Genomic DNA, 13,810 nt, shown 5'->3' on the forward strand with positions numbered 1-13,810 from the left:
TGACCTGGCAGCACACCTTTGTGTCTAAGAGCTTCTTCGGTAATGCTGTTTATTATGTGGTATATTGATGGATAGGTTCCTTGAGAAAAGTTTCACATTCCATGTACTCTGAAGAGGGAAGAGGGCAAGGCAAAGAAGGCAATGGTCTGTGTTTTCCAGTGTTTCCATTAAAAAAAAGAAACAAAAGTTTTAGAGCTCAGGAGAGTGAATCCCTGAAGTATCGTTTTTTGCCTGCAGGGTAACTTGGCATATTCCTCATTTGAAAGCTCCCTGAGTCAGGTCTTAGTGAGTGCTCCGCTGAATTCACAATACTGATGTCTCTTTGACCGCTTTCTTTCTCTGCAGCATGGATCAGCAAGGCTCTTTCGTTCTTCCAGCAAAGGCTTCCAAGGTACAACTCAAACAAGCCATGGTTCCTTGATGACAAACAAACAGCATCAAGGCAAATCAAATAATCAGTATTACCATGGCAAAAAGAGGAAACACAAGAGGGATGCTCCCCTCTCAGACCTTTGTAGATAGTCGGCGTTGTGCGATGGACTGTCTTCTGTGTGCAATGGTCTCATGCTCAGGACAGTTGGATAGGGACTCCTGGCGCTCGGGAGCCTTACACTGTTCAGACTTTGATTTAGCAACTGCGTTTTTTCCCAGCTCGCCACGGAATGGATCATGAAGACTGACAACTGCAAAAACAAAAAGCAAGCAAAAAAGGGGGAAAAAAAAAAGGCTGCTCATTTGATAAGTCATATGCTACAACAGGGTCATTTTAAGATTTAAAGCTTGAATGTAAAATAAATATATTTCTCATTGGCTTTATGCAGAGTTATAGGGAATAATATTCAGTGTGGGTAGGGTGATAGGAACAAAAACCAATTTCAGAGGATGGGGTGGGGAAAGAAAACAAAAGTATCTTATAGGAAGTCCAGATTCCAAAGGGGAAAGTGATCTGTGCATGTTTTCTTTTCTTTTTTTTTTTTTAATATTTTTGCATATATTTACCATTTTATTGTGTGTATATATAGATGACCATATAGGAAATTGATATTTGTAATAGTGGATTTGTTAATACTTTTTACATAACATTACTGTTTAAATTGTAAACAGATTTTTCTCAGGATTAGTTTCAAAAATAATCTGAATTGTCATCTTAACATCCATATATAGGGAAGTGATTAGTTCTATTACTCAATTTGTTTTCCTCAGCATTGAAATGACTTACTCTAGAACCCTTGTGACCTGCTGCAAAAATTTTTCCTCTAAAGAAAAGGTTTATGGTGGCAAATGACGTTTTATTTTGTAAAAAAAAAAAAGAAAAAAAGAAAAGAAAAAAGAAACAAAAGAAAGAAAAAAAGAAAAAAACGTACTATGTACTTTTGTGTAAACACTGAAAAGCTCTAGTCATCTCTAAGAATTAACTTGCAACTGTTTTCTATAGTGCTGTCGTCTTGGGCAATGGGCAATTACATGACTTTGTGTTTGTTTCCTTTGCAGTCTTGTTTTGTTTTGTTTTTCTTCCTAATAGGGGAAAAAAAAAAAAAAAAAAAAGGCCGCCCGCGTCTGGTCCCATTCCTGTTGCGGTGAAACCCCGAGTCCCACAGACTTTGCATGCTGGCTCCCAACCCTGTGTGCAGCGTGTGCTTGGTTCTCTCGTCTCTTCTTCTTTTCTAAATCCATGCTTAACTACTGTGGGAGAGAATAACTGTAAACAGCTTTAATTAAATCATACTTATAAAAAACTATTTTCTTATACTCCACTTTATGCTTTTGGTATTGTTGATCTTTAAAAATTAAATGGTCTTTGATAATGGATCTATTTTGTATTGCCTTATTAAGACCAAATACTTCTTGTCATCCCATTCTTTATCCTCTCCTTCCATGGAATTGTTATCTTTAATTAAAACTTTTTAAAACATTGGCTTGTTTCAATCATACTGTAAATTTTGGTTGTGGTCAGCTTTGAGCGCAAATGAGATGTATAATTCTGTTACCCATCACATGTTGAGTCTGAAACTCGGGAATGTTGAATATAATAGGATGTAAGTGACATTTCTGAAAATGCTCTCTTTCAATGTGAAGGCTCTTGTGTTTAGCATCAGTGTATGTGGCTCTGTTAATTACAGCCATTTGGGAAATGAGATTCTTTTATATATATACATATAAAGTACTATTGGCTTTTAGGAATTTCTTTTATATACATTTATGAAATACTGAAGACCAATCAGACCATTAATGGACACTTAGTGCAACTTTTTATAAAGAAAATAATGCTAAAGTAAGACCAAAACTGATGTTATCACTGAAATTGACAGTTTTCAATATGTTCGTATTTTAATTCACAATGGGAAAATGTGTTCCACAACTGGAAACTCATGATACTTGTGTAAATCGTGGAAAATTTTAAATGTGATGTTATTTTGACAATGTTTTAAATTTTAGAGTCACATTTTATTCTGATCAGAATTTTTATCAAGATGTTGAGCTTTTGTGTTTTGAAACTAGTTTGTCATAACATATTGTGCTTAATCACAGTATTTATTTTCTAGGACTATTGTGAATGTGTAGACTTATGTTTACTGCTAAGGGAACAATTATTTATAAAATGATATTAAATCCAGTATTAGCTGCCTATTTCAGACACTTAATACTTGCAGAGATCCATTGTTACATTTACCACACTGAAGTTTTGTTTTGTTTTGTTTTGTTTTGTTTTAAGAATCACCCTCATTGTTGAAAGTAAATGTACTCTTAGGGTGCAGATATTAGCGTTCCAATAAGCATGTGATTATATTAAGGTGGTGGTAGCGGGAAGATAATCTTGATTCCATTGGGAATCTTAGGTTTTCGTAAATTTATTGGGAAAATAGTTTTTCCTGTACTGCTGAAGTTTCTTTTTGGTAAACAGTATCTTTCTAAAAGAAAAAGCATGAAGGAGAAATTGAGGTGTGTACATATCCTCAAATGACCAGCATTGTATTCGTGAATACTGTGTATCTTGCAATGAACAGTGTGGAAGCTGTTCATTTTTCAATCTGAAGTAAAATACTTTCAAGAACTTTTAGTTTGCCTGCTCATTTGTTTTGTACATTTCATCTCTGTATTTGACTCCTGTCTTTTTTTCTCTTTTGAGTTTTAATACTTTCTATGAAGATTTTGTGAGTATATCAGAAATGTTTCATTTAAATATTACAGTCCATCCATACTCATGAGTCATAACCTTCCTTTGCTCGTACTTGTAGAATGGGATTTCACCAATTCTGCCTCACTGTGGTGACATTTCTCGGGGAGTCATGTATGTGTGCCTGGTCGGTGTTGGAGCTCCTTGAAAAGTTCTTGATAAACATTTCAGTACTGGTTTTCAGAAGTGTTGATGGGTCATAGACACGTCAGCATAAAACCTGAATGGTTATGTTTTGATGACAAAGGTAAATGCATTTTTTCCTGCAGTTTTGAGGTGTCCGCGAAGGAGCCTGGTTTTTAGCGTCTTTGTCTTGTTTGGAGATGTTGCATGTGGTTTTCAAATCTAGCTTTGCTCTCAGGATCTACTGGTTTTACATACAGTTGCCCTCCAGGCTTCAACAGCCTTTTTTTTTTTTTTTTTTTTTTTTTGTCCTATTTTGAGTGTGTTTTACTTTTACTTGCATTTTGAGCCTGTCATTAATACTTGGATTATTTGCTCTGGCTCCAGATATTCCTGGGTAAAGTCTTCACAGGGTAAAAACATGCATGCGAGGGAGAGCGTTACTAATAGTCTTTCTCCTCTGAAGTCTCGTACCTCCATGTGTTTTCTCGTTCCCTCCCCTGTGTCATGGTTAGTGTGAGTTGTGTTTGTCTTAACCTATGGACTCGTGTTTGGGGTTTCCAGAGCTGTAGGCCTGCCAGGAGAGCGGATGGCCACGGTGAGCTGCAGGGCCCTCTTACTGCAATGTGTTCATTGCAAAGACGTCCCCACTGACTAGGATGTAGTTATCAAGGTTGCTCTGTAGAAGTCCCTAGAAATCACCATTATTGGGTATTATTGATGTTTTGTTGATTTTTTTTTTTTGTTCATAGTTACATTTCAATTTTATTTTAATGTGGATGTACAGTTCAAAACTGATCAGTTCCTTTGATTATTACATGCTGTTGATCTCTTAGTGTTTCAGTCACTGACTAGGAATGTTGATAGGAGATTGGTTGCTTCTCAATTAACTTTTCAAGAACTAAGTGGTAACATATAAAAAAAAGACATTCCTAATTTTCCTGTGATAAATATTGAAATGTTAAATTAATGATTAGAAGAGTTTATTCTTATCCATCAGTTCTTGCTCTCTGAGCTCATTTAACTGACTTCGGTTAGTGGAGAGTAACATTCTCATCAAGTATTTTGTGAGGAAAATATTCCATAAATGGCTCTATTGAACTTAATTGAGTAGGAAGTTATATTTAATAGTTACTCTTTATCCTAATTTTCATCACTGACCTAATTCATCTAGTGACGTATTTAGAGAATGGTGCAGCATCACAGTGGGAACAAAGATGTGTAAAAGCAGTTCTTGGAAGTGATGTCTGTATCTTGCCTCAGCTTCTGAACCTCAAGACTCTATTTTATCAAAATATTTATGGGCGGAATGAACATTAAAAGGACAAATTTTAATACGCTACTTGATATTTAACATAACTGAGAAACTAGTCCGAGTTCACCGTGGAAGTTATTTGCGTGGCTCGGAAACTTGATGTGACCCAGAAGCCTTGTTCTTTACCGTCTTCTTGTGAGCTGTTTTAACTTTATGCCTTGAGCACCTTTTTTTTTTTTTTTCATCAAAGATAATGACCTAAATATCTGTATAAATTGAATGTTGACAGAATTAAGCAGAAGAATTGCTTTATATAAACTCTGTGGATGTATTTGACATCCAGAATTAAATATTTACTTAAGGGCAGTTTTTCAGTTAATACACTGCTAATGTTTGTTTTACTCTTAGGCAGGGTTTTGATTTTAAGTATTTGGCCTTTACATTTTCTACTTAAGTGTATGCCCTATTAAGTGTAACCTAGTCCACAGTCTACTAGCCAGAAGGAGGGAACACCGTAGAAGAGACTGAACCAGACAGATGGAGATAGCACATCCCCTTTGGTGGTTATGAACTTGAGGAATCTCCAGGATTTGCTGAGAGAAATGTTAGCCGTATCGCTAAGAACAGACAATAACAGACAGTCTCTTAATTTGTGTATTTTCAGCGAAAGTGTTTGTTGGTATTTTCTTTATTTTTGCATTCTAACATAAGTCTCTGTGGTTCTACACGGCCTTGACTCCTGGTCAAAGCAGCAGTTTCCATGTGGCCTGATTACAGGCCAGGTCTCCGCTAAGAAAACAGTCTGGATAAATTTGTTAGGAGTGTTGTTTTACCTTCAAGATGCTGTAATAATGAGAGCTTGTGAACTCTCACAAGCTGGGCATTACCAGAATCATGTGGTGGGTGGGGAGGGGAGACAGAGGCCTAGGAGAAACTGTCGAAGCCAGTGACTTGGTGAAGCTCTCTCTCATGGATTAGTGACCTGTACCTTCCAAAGAGAATGAAATTATTTATTGGTTATCAGCCAGATTCTTTGAGTTGAAATTTATCTCCCCTTTCAACTTGGGTTCTGTGCAGTTCGTGGCTGTTGCCTAAATCATTTTGTGATTACCTTTTATATTTGGTTGCAGTCTGTCATAACCTGTCTCTTTGTCCCTAAACTGAAATCTCCAAAATGGAAGCTCCTGCTCTGGTTTTTACATATTTAAATTTTAAGGAGTCACTTTTTAAAAAAGAGTCTCTTGAAAGTCCTATAATCCTAAAATATTCCAAAGACTTATTACAAGAGTATCAAAGTGTTCACTGCACTCACCACTAAAAAGCACTGTCTTATCGCACAGTGTGGTGAAAGTATAGTTTCTGGATATAAAACGTGAAGGGCTATGGAGATAAACATCTTTTAGTGAAATATACATAGATGTATATATTTAGAAGTTTGGCCCGCCAGTGTTTGTTTTTAATAACCTTTTCGTTTATTTCCTCCCTTGATCAGCATTGCCTTCTGTGTTAAGAAATGTGGACTCCTGTGAGGTGCTGGAGGTTTGAGTCATCTTGAAAGCTTTCCACTCTTGTCTAGTTACCGCTGCAGAGGCACTAAGGAATTTACCAGAAAAAGAGATTTGATACAAATGGTTTATGAAATCTCGACATTTCCTGAGGTCATTATCGCTGGGCACCAGTTACCAATACTATGAATTGCACACCTGGAAGCTCGCTTTTTGCTTTTTTTTTTTTTTTTTTTTAAAGCTCACGACGATTTCTTCAAAGACATCAATTGTTTGCCTCGAAAATTTTATAAATTGCATTTCTACGCACATCTGCCCCCAGTGCTTACCATTGGGCTTATTATTCATAATCTGCAATTCAATAAAGGCTTTGTGCTTTCATTTATCTTCAAAACCTCTGGTATGAGCCTTTATGTAAGACTTGAATGGCTATTAAAAAAATTATCTTGTAATTCTAAAGACGGCCCTGTTTAGACCAATGAGAGGTTCTTCTGTACATAGATAGCATTTCTGTGGGCTTCCAGCCTTTGTAATGCCAGTCATGGAGTGGGAGATGCTTTAAGATGCTGTTTTCTCTCCTGCACGGGTCTCCACAGCCACTGCAAGACTGAAGCCAACTCCCCACAGTCTGCTTGCTCCCAAATACCGCCCCATTTGTATCCTTTGCTTTGATGCAAGGGGTTATGCTTGCTGTACTAAGAAGTTGAGATACTTTAACGGTAGGTTTTGTGGAGCCACGAGTTACACAGACTAAAAATAGAATAATGAAAATGTTTGGTTCTCCAAAGAACAGAGAAAGAAGTGGGGTTAATAACCAAGTGTAACCAGAGCGTGTTTTCCCAAGGGGGGAGCGTCAGCCCTAGGACTTGGACTGACGGTGGTTGCCTGGAACCCAGCTGAGTGGTGGTGAAGAAAATCCTGGATAGTTTGCTTCCAGATCATCACAAGCTGACTTAGAGTGAAGAGTAGCTCAGCAGTCTAGACAACTGGCTGGTAAAGCCAGCTCTCCCGCCCCCCTCCCCAGCCTGGTCTCTTCTTGCACATGTACTGGAAATGTCCTTTTTTTTTTTTTAAGAGTATAATCAAAATATCTTGTTAGCATCCCAGAAGTTGCTCAAATGGTAAATTAGAGAATGAACTGAATGTACAGGACGACTTTGTCCATCTACCTAGACACAGTGCATTTACTTAATTTCTCAACTAAGGTGTGAATGCTCCATTGTGAAGAAATGTAAATAATATGTAAATATCTAAATGTAAGGATCTGGTTACCCTTCACCCTCTAATCCCTCCTAGCTCCCTGGAGCTACCTGCTCTATTTATTTATTTTTATTTTTAGAGGGCGAGAGAGTCCCGAGCAGGCTCCACACTCAGCACAAAGCCCAACACGGGGCTCACTCCCATGCCCCTGGGCTCATGACTTGAGCTGAAATCAAGAGTCAAGACACTCAAATGACTGGGCCACCCAGGCGCCCCATTACCGTTTTAATATTTGCGGATGTGGCTGCCTAGATTTTTTAAAATGTATTTACATACATAAACCTATCTGCACATACATGTCAGGAAGTCTCTTCCCCTTTTGCATAAGTGGTAACATACTGTGGTATTCTGTAATCCCCCTACCCTCCAGAGAGCTCTTTCCCTGTCTACACAGATAGAGGTCTATTTCATTCCTTTTATGATGCTGACTTTTGTTTGCAGGTAGCTTTAGTACATTAACATGTCAGATACCCCAGAGCCCTTCTAAACTGATAGATTTATGAAATATCCAGTACTTGAGCTTATCTTGAATAGGAGTTTTATTAAAGTATTGCTATTTGATGGCACTTTACTTCTGAACTGAGCTTTCTGAGGAAAAAACAAAAATTCCCCCCGTTTTCTCTTCTTTTAGGTGACTTTTCATGAGTTGCTTTGAGAAGTGTTTCATCTTTGGTACTTTTGCTAAGATTGAAATGTAAACACAATGTGGTCATGTGAAGTTTTTTAGAAAATGTTGCCGTTGACAAAAGTGATGTTGAAAAACCAGTTATTGACCATTCTCCACCATCTGCCCCCCAAAACTTGATATTTTAGGTTTTAGGTCCTTTAACAACGGCAAGCAGCAACTGAAAGTCTCTAAAGAGAAGTTATCTGTCTTAAAGTAGAATGACTCGTATGGTGAGCAAAGAGAGCGGACTCTGGCGAGAAGAAGGAGCCAGTTATTTGGGTCAGAGGAGGCAGAGAGCTGCCTTGAATTTTGTTTGGGAAATCTGCTGGAAAATTTTGTTGGAAAAAGAGGATGGAAGGTGGCTGTGGGAAATTCCAGACAGTGATCTCCCTAATCCTTAGGAACAGAGTGGTGTTTTTTTTTAGGAGAGATTTTCCTTGAAATCATTTTCTTAGGCTCTCATTATGTGTTTGTAGAATTTCTGCTGTGATTTCTATTCATTAGTGTTCAGAAAAGCCTGTTGTGAGACGTTCTACATTTACCAGGTTAGGTCAGTTTAAGAACGCAACAACTTTTAAATGGGAACATTCTTCACCTTTAAAAAACGTTTTATACTTTTTGCTTGTCTAAGAAGCCATTTAAAAACCCAAACAAACTAATCCATGATACAATCCATCTAGGAAATGGCATAAACTTGTGTCTATGTGTGTATGTTTCTAAAGCGAGTAACTGACTCCTATGTGAAAATATGGGATTACAGGGTTGAAGAGAAACCCGTTAGAAACGTGTCAAGGTTTAATGCCAACATTATTCACACGAAACAGGAGAGGGTTAAACGTATCAAATGACCTGTTTAAGTGGTGTATCAATTTTCAAAAGAGCTGTTGCTCACCCGTGCAAAAATGCAAACCATTTCTGTACTTAAATCACCTGGCAGGTATCTTCAGGAATGTGGCTTTGCACAAGGACTCAAAATAGTTGTAAGGTACATTACATCATGCGTCTTTGGTTTTTAAAATCCAATTCAAGACAACGGTGCTTTCACATAAGTAGGCAAGACATCGCCACCGGAACACAGAAGGTAAGGGGAAAGTCACACAGGAGCAGCCTGTGGAGACAGGTGTGTGTAAGGCTGGCAGGCAGGGCTGGGCTGAGGGGCGTGGGGACTTGGTGAAGAGCAGGTGGATGGGGCAGGACAGCAGTTTTGTCATCAAGTCAAATGGTTCTACAAGTCTGTTTGCCATCCCTTCCTTCCCTCTGCTTTTTCCCTGTCCTGAGGCAGCCACTTCCAACTTTCGGTGGTTTGGGGCGGGTGGAGTGTTTACCTCGATGTCTCTAAATGATATACCTCTAATGCCACTTCTTGCGTTTCAGTTATTGAAATTATGTTTCGGGGCACCTGGCTGGCTAAGTCGGTGGAGCATGTGTGTCTTAGTCCCAGGGTTGTGAGTTCAAGCCTCACGTTGGGTGTAGAGATTACTCAGAAATAAAATTTAAAAATTATGTTTTGGGGCACCTGGTTGGCTCAGTCAGTTATGAGCCCGACTTCAGCTCAGGTCATGATCTCACATTTATTGGGTTCTGGCCCTGCATTGGGCTCTCTGCTGTCAGCACTGAGCCTGCTTCAGATCCTCTGCCCACCCCCCACCCTGCCCCTCTGCTCGCCCGTGCTCTAGCTTTCAAAAATAAACATAAAAAAGAAATTATGATTTGACTTCTTACCACCCCCAAACTCCTTTCGTGCCCCAGCCTCCCGAAATAATTACGTTGGATTTTGTTTAGCACGATATTCAGTGTTTACATTATCGTGACTGTGTAGATGCTGCTCTTATCAAGTTGTATACTTAAAAAAGATTCCTTTTTTTTTTCTGTACAAGTTTTTTTCGTTTGTTTTCTCGAGGTGTTTTTTTTTTTTGTTTTAGTTTTCTATGTACTTTAGTAATTCACCCTAAACACTGCCATTTCCTTCCCTTCCCTTCCCTTCCTTTCCCTTCCCTTCCCTTCCCTTCCCTTCCCTTCCCTTCCCTTCCCTTCCCTTCCCTTCCCTTCCCTCTTCTCTTCTCTTCTCTTCTCTTCTCTTCTCTTCTCTTCTCTTCTCTTCTCTTCTCTTCTCTTCTCTTCTCTTCTCTCTTCAAGTAGGCTCCACGCCCAGCATGGAGCCTAACACAGGGCTTGAACCTACAGCCCTGAGATCAAGATCTGAGCTGGGATCAAGAGTCGGACACTTAAACCAACGGAGCTACTCAGGCACCCCAAATGCTACTATTATTCTAAGCCTCTGCAAATGCTCAGGTGCTCAGGGATTCCAACCCCTTCCATGCCTGGAGCTTCTGAGCAGCCATGCCCGGTGCACACGCACCGCCCTGCCCTCTCTCCACCAGCACCTGGTCCCCTTCACACACCCCGTGGTCAGCTCCCGTTCTCTGCATCCCGTGTCTCCCTCTTTTGTTGATAAGCTCTTATTAGTGCACAGTCCCAGGGGCTCCCTGGGGAAGGATGCACAGGCACTCGACACCTCAAATGGCCTGTTCTTCATTTAGACTCAACTGATAGTTCTGCCGGACAGGGAATTCTGGCTTGGAAAACATTTTTCCTTCAGAATTTGAAAGCATTGCTTCATCCTTCCTCGTGTTGTTATGAGAAAATGAACTGTAACCTTTTTTTTTTTTTTCTCTTGAAACTTTTAGGGTCTTCGTTTTGGTTCCCAATGTTCTGGCGTTGTCACTATTACGGAAATTAGGTGGGTCTATTTTCGCCTATTGTACCAGGCAGTTGGTGGCATGGATGCTTTCCATCTGGCACCACATGTCCTGGATGACGGGGAAACCTGGAATTCTTATTTTTATTTTCCTCCTTTCTGTTTTCTCTGGACTCCACAATTACTCAGATAGTGAGTCTCCTGGGCTGAGCCTCTAGTCTTCTTATCTCTTCTGACCTATTTTCCACCTCTGACTTTTTATTCAACTTGAACTTCCAACCTTTCTGTTGGTTTTTAATTTCTGCTCCCATGTTTTTCATGTGAGTTCTGTTTTTGCCCTCAGATGCTCCTCGTTAAAAAACAGTATCCTATTTGGTTTCATGATTACAATACATTTTTTGAATCTCTGCAGATATTAATGATACAGTTTTTTGCCTGCCTGCCTTGTCTCTGTGAACTTCTTCGTTCTGTTGTCTTTATTTATTTTTTCAGTTTATTCATCTATTTTCAGAGAGAGAGAGAGAGAGCATGCACAGGTCAGGGAGGGGCAGAGAGAGAGAGAATCTCAAGCAAGCTCTGCACTATCAACGCAGAGCCCGACGTGGGGTTTGAACCCACAAACTTTGAGATCATGACCTCAGCTGAAGCCGGACGCTTAACCAACTGAGCCACCCAGGTGCCCCAGAGATTGGGATTCTTCACTCCTTAAATGTTCAACCTCTGGCCTGTAATTAATTAATTAATTAGGCTTTTTTTTTTTTTTTTTTTTTTTTTTGAGAGAGAGGGCACAAATGAGCAAGGGGCAGAGAGAGAGAGACACAGAGAGAAAGAGAGAGAGAAGCGGGGCTTGAGCTCACCCGATGTGGGGCTGGAAGTCACTAACCATAAGATCATGACCTGAGCTGAAGTCAGATGCTTAACAACTGAGCTACCCAGATGCCCTAATTAATTTATTTTAGAGAGAGAAAGAGCCTGAGAGAGGGAGGGGCAGAGAGAGAGAGAATCCGAAGCAGTCTCTGCACTGTCAGTGCAGAGCCTGATGGGGGGCTCAAACCCATGAATTGTGAGATGATGAGTCGATATCAAGAGTCAGATGCTCAACCGACTGAGCCACCCAGGTGCCCCTCCACTCCCCCAACTTTGATTTAGCTCTGCCCTGTGGCCAGAGATAGCTGGCACTTCCAGTCTCTGAGCCTTTGGAGCTTCCCCAGTGTAACTGGGATTGCTTCTTAGTTTTCCCAGCTGCAGGTTTAGGGCTGTGTGTCTTGTGTCTCCCAAGGCAGTATTACCGATCCACTCGCTTTCCTCCTTTCACGTTCATACTGCTGTTTCTTCTCATTTCCTCCGTTCTTAGGGGCGCTAGAACCCTAACACCCATTCTAGTGGGCTTAAGGAAACAGTAAATGTAGATGATGGGTTCAATCCACCATCTTTTCTGGCCAATTTGCATTTTTTCCAGTTTTATGGAGTTATAATGGACATACAGCACTGTGTAAGTTCAAGGTGTATGCCATAATGATTTGACCTGGCTGGTGTTCTAACCTAAAACTGGATTGCCAGGGAGAAGGGTAGAGAAAGAGTCTATCTCAAGCCTTAAAAATCTGTTACCTCAGGGAGTGGCATGGAGGAGACGATTTCCAATTCTTATCTTCGGGTTGTTTCATTTTCTACGGTGAAGTACATAACCCCCTGCTAACTGAAACTCCTTAGCTGCATAGCCCGTCCACAGGTCCTCATGGAAGGAAGCTCCTCCTCTCTTAGGGGTGAGGAACGAGGACCACCAGGCTGGGAAGGCCAGCTTTGCTCCACGTAGTGATGAGCGAGAGGTTGAACCAGGACCGAAGCGATCAGCACCACCCTCGGGAACCTTGTGCGCTGTCCGCCTTGGCTGAAGTGCCCGTTGCCTGCTAAAGAGAAGGGCTGGTTTTGCTGAAATAAGTGACTCACAGCTTCTGTGACAGTGATTTATTTTAGGTTTTTAAGTCTTCTCTCTGCACAAGTGCGACAAGGCCCCCGAACTGTTGCCTGCCCCAGAAATTCATTCAGGCAACGAATGCTGATGGTTCTCTAGCAGCAGGAGCTGGCCTCTCACGGTGGACACTGCCCCTGGGCCAGTTAATAAGGGACTCTTCAGGCAAACGTGCTCTAGAGTTTTCCAACAGAGTGGATAATTAAGATCACAGACACAGTAGATGTGGACATTTGGAGACTACCCCCTCACCTGGATAGAGACACTGAAATTTAACCACAGCCCTTCAGTGTGGATTTGATTCCCTATGCAGACTTCTCTGCTCCAAAATTACTAAAAAATGTTTTTCACAAGGTTTGTTTTCAAACACAAAGATCTTTCATCGATTGGTTGATTACTGTTGTCTTAGTATGATGTGAGGTTGGTAGCTGATACTGTTTTTAAAAAAATTTTTTTTAATGTTTATTCATTTTTGAGAGAGAGACAGAATGCAAGTGGGCTAGGGGCAGAGAGAGAGGGAGACACAGAATCCGAAGCAGGCTCCAGGCTCTGGGCTGTCAGCACAGAGCCCGACGCGGGGCTTGAACTCACGAGCTGTGAGATCATGACCTGAGTCGAAGTCGGATGCTCAACTGACTGAGCCGCCCAGGCACCCCTCTCTCTTTTTTTTTTTTTTTAATTAAGTTTATTTATTTATTTTGAGAAAGAGACAGCGCAAGTGGGGGAGGGGCAGAGAGAGAGGGAGAGAGACAATTCCAAGCAGGCTCCGCACTGCTGGCACAGAGCCCGACGTGGGGCTCAATCCCATGAACTGTGTGAGATCATGACTTGATGGTGTCCCACTGACAGTTTTTCCTCAAGTGGTAGGCAATTCATGCGACACTTACACACTGAAGAAGTCACTCCTTTTCCTCTAGGATTTGAAGTGCCCTCCTTGTCACTAAATAAACTCACCTGGATTTTTAAACAACGCATATTTGCAGACCCCTCCCCAGGATCAGAACCTCTGGGAGTGGGACTCCAACTGTATTTGGAAATCAATGCCTTCGAGCCTTGCCTCCCAGGCTGGCCCGACAGACAGCCAGCCACACTGGCACCCCTGGGGAGCTTGGTGGAAATTAAAATTCTTGGTAGCCACTCCAGACACGCTGAATCAGA

General features: G+C 40.8%; 1 protein-coding gene and 1 long non-coding RNA gene across 6 annotated transcripts in view; both read left to right on the forward strand.

The window, feature by feature from the left end:
- Positions 1-6,452, forward strand: part of TENT4B (terminal nucleotidyltransferase 4B) — a 76,550-nt gene extending 70,098 nt beyond the window's left edge. For 3 of the 5 annotated variants that reach the window (XM_078438620.1, XM_078438618.2, XM_078438622.1), the window contains one exon: positions 346-3,058. In XM_078438620.1, coding sequence (XP_078294746.1) covers positions 346-522 — 177 coding nt within the window. In that variant the 3' untranslated portion in view covers positions 523-3,058. Of the gene's footprint in view, positions 1-345; positions 3,059-6,045 lie in introns of those variants that run through there. The other 2 variants (XM_078438619.1, XM_078438621.1) reach the window with 2 other exon arrangements.
- A 1,899-nt stretch (positions 6,453-8,351) lies between these two features.
- Positions 8,352-13,274, forward strand: LOC144614687 (uncharacterized). Its single transcript, XR_013552655.2, has 3 exons — positions 8,352-9,066; positions 10,673-10,725; positions 12,402-13,274. It is a non-coding gene; the product is annotated as an uncharacterized LOC144614687 (long non-coding RNA).
- The last annotated feature ends 536 nt before the right edge of the window (positions 13,275-13,810 follow it).

Source organism: Panthera onca, chromosome E2 (genome assembly GCF_046562875.1).
Source record: "Panthera onca isolate mPanOnc1 chromosome E2, mPanOnc1 haplotype 2, whole genome shotgun sequence".
NCBI lineage: Eukaryota > Metazoa > Chordata > Mammalia > Carnivora > Felidae > Panthera > Panthera onca.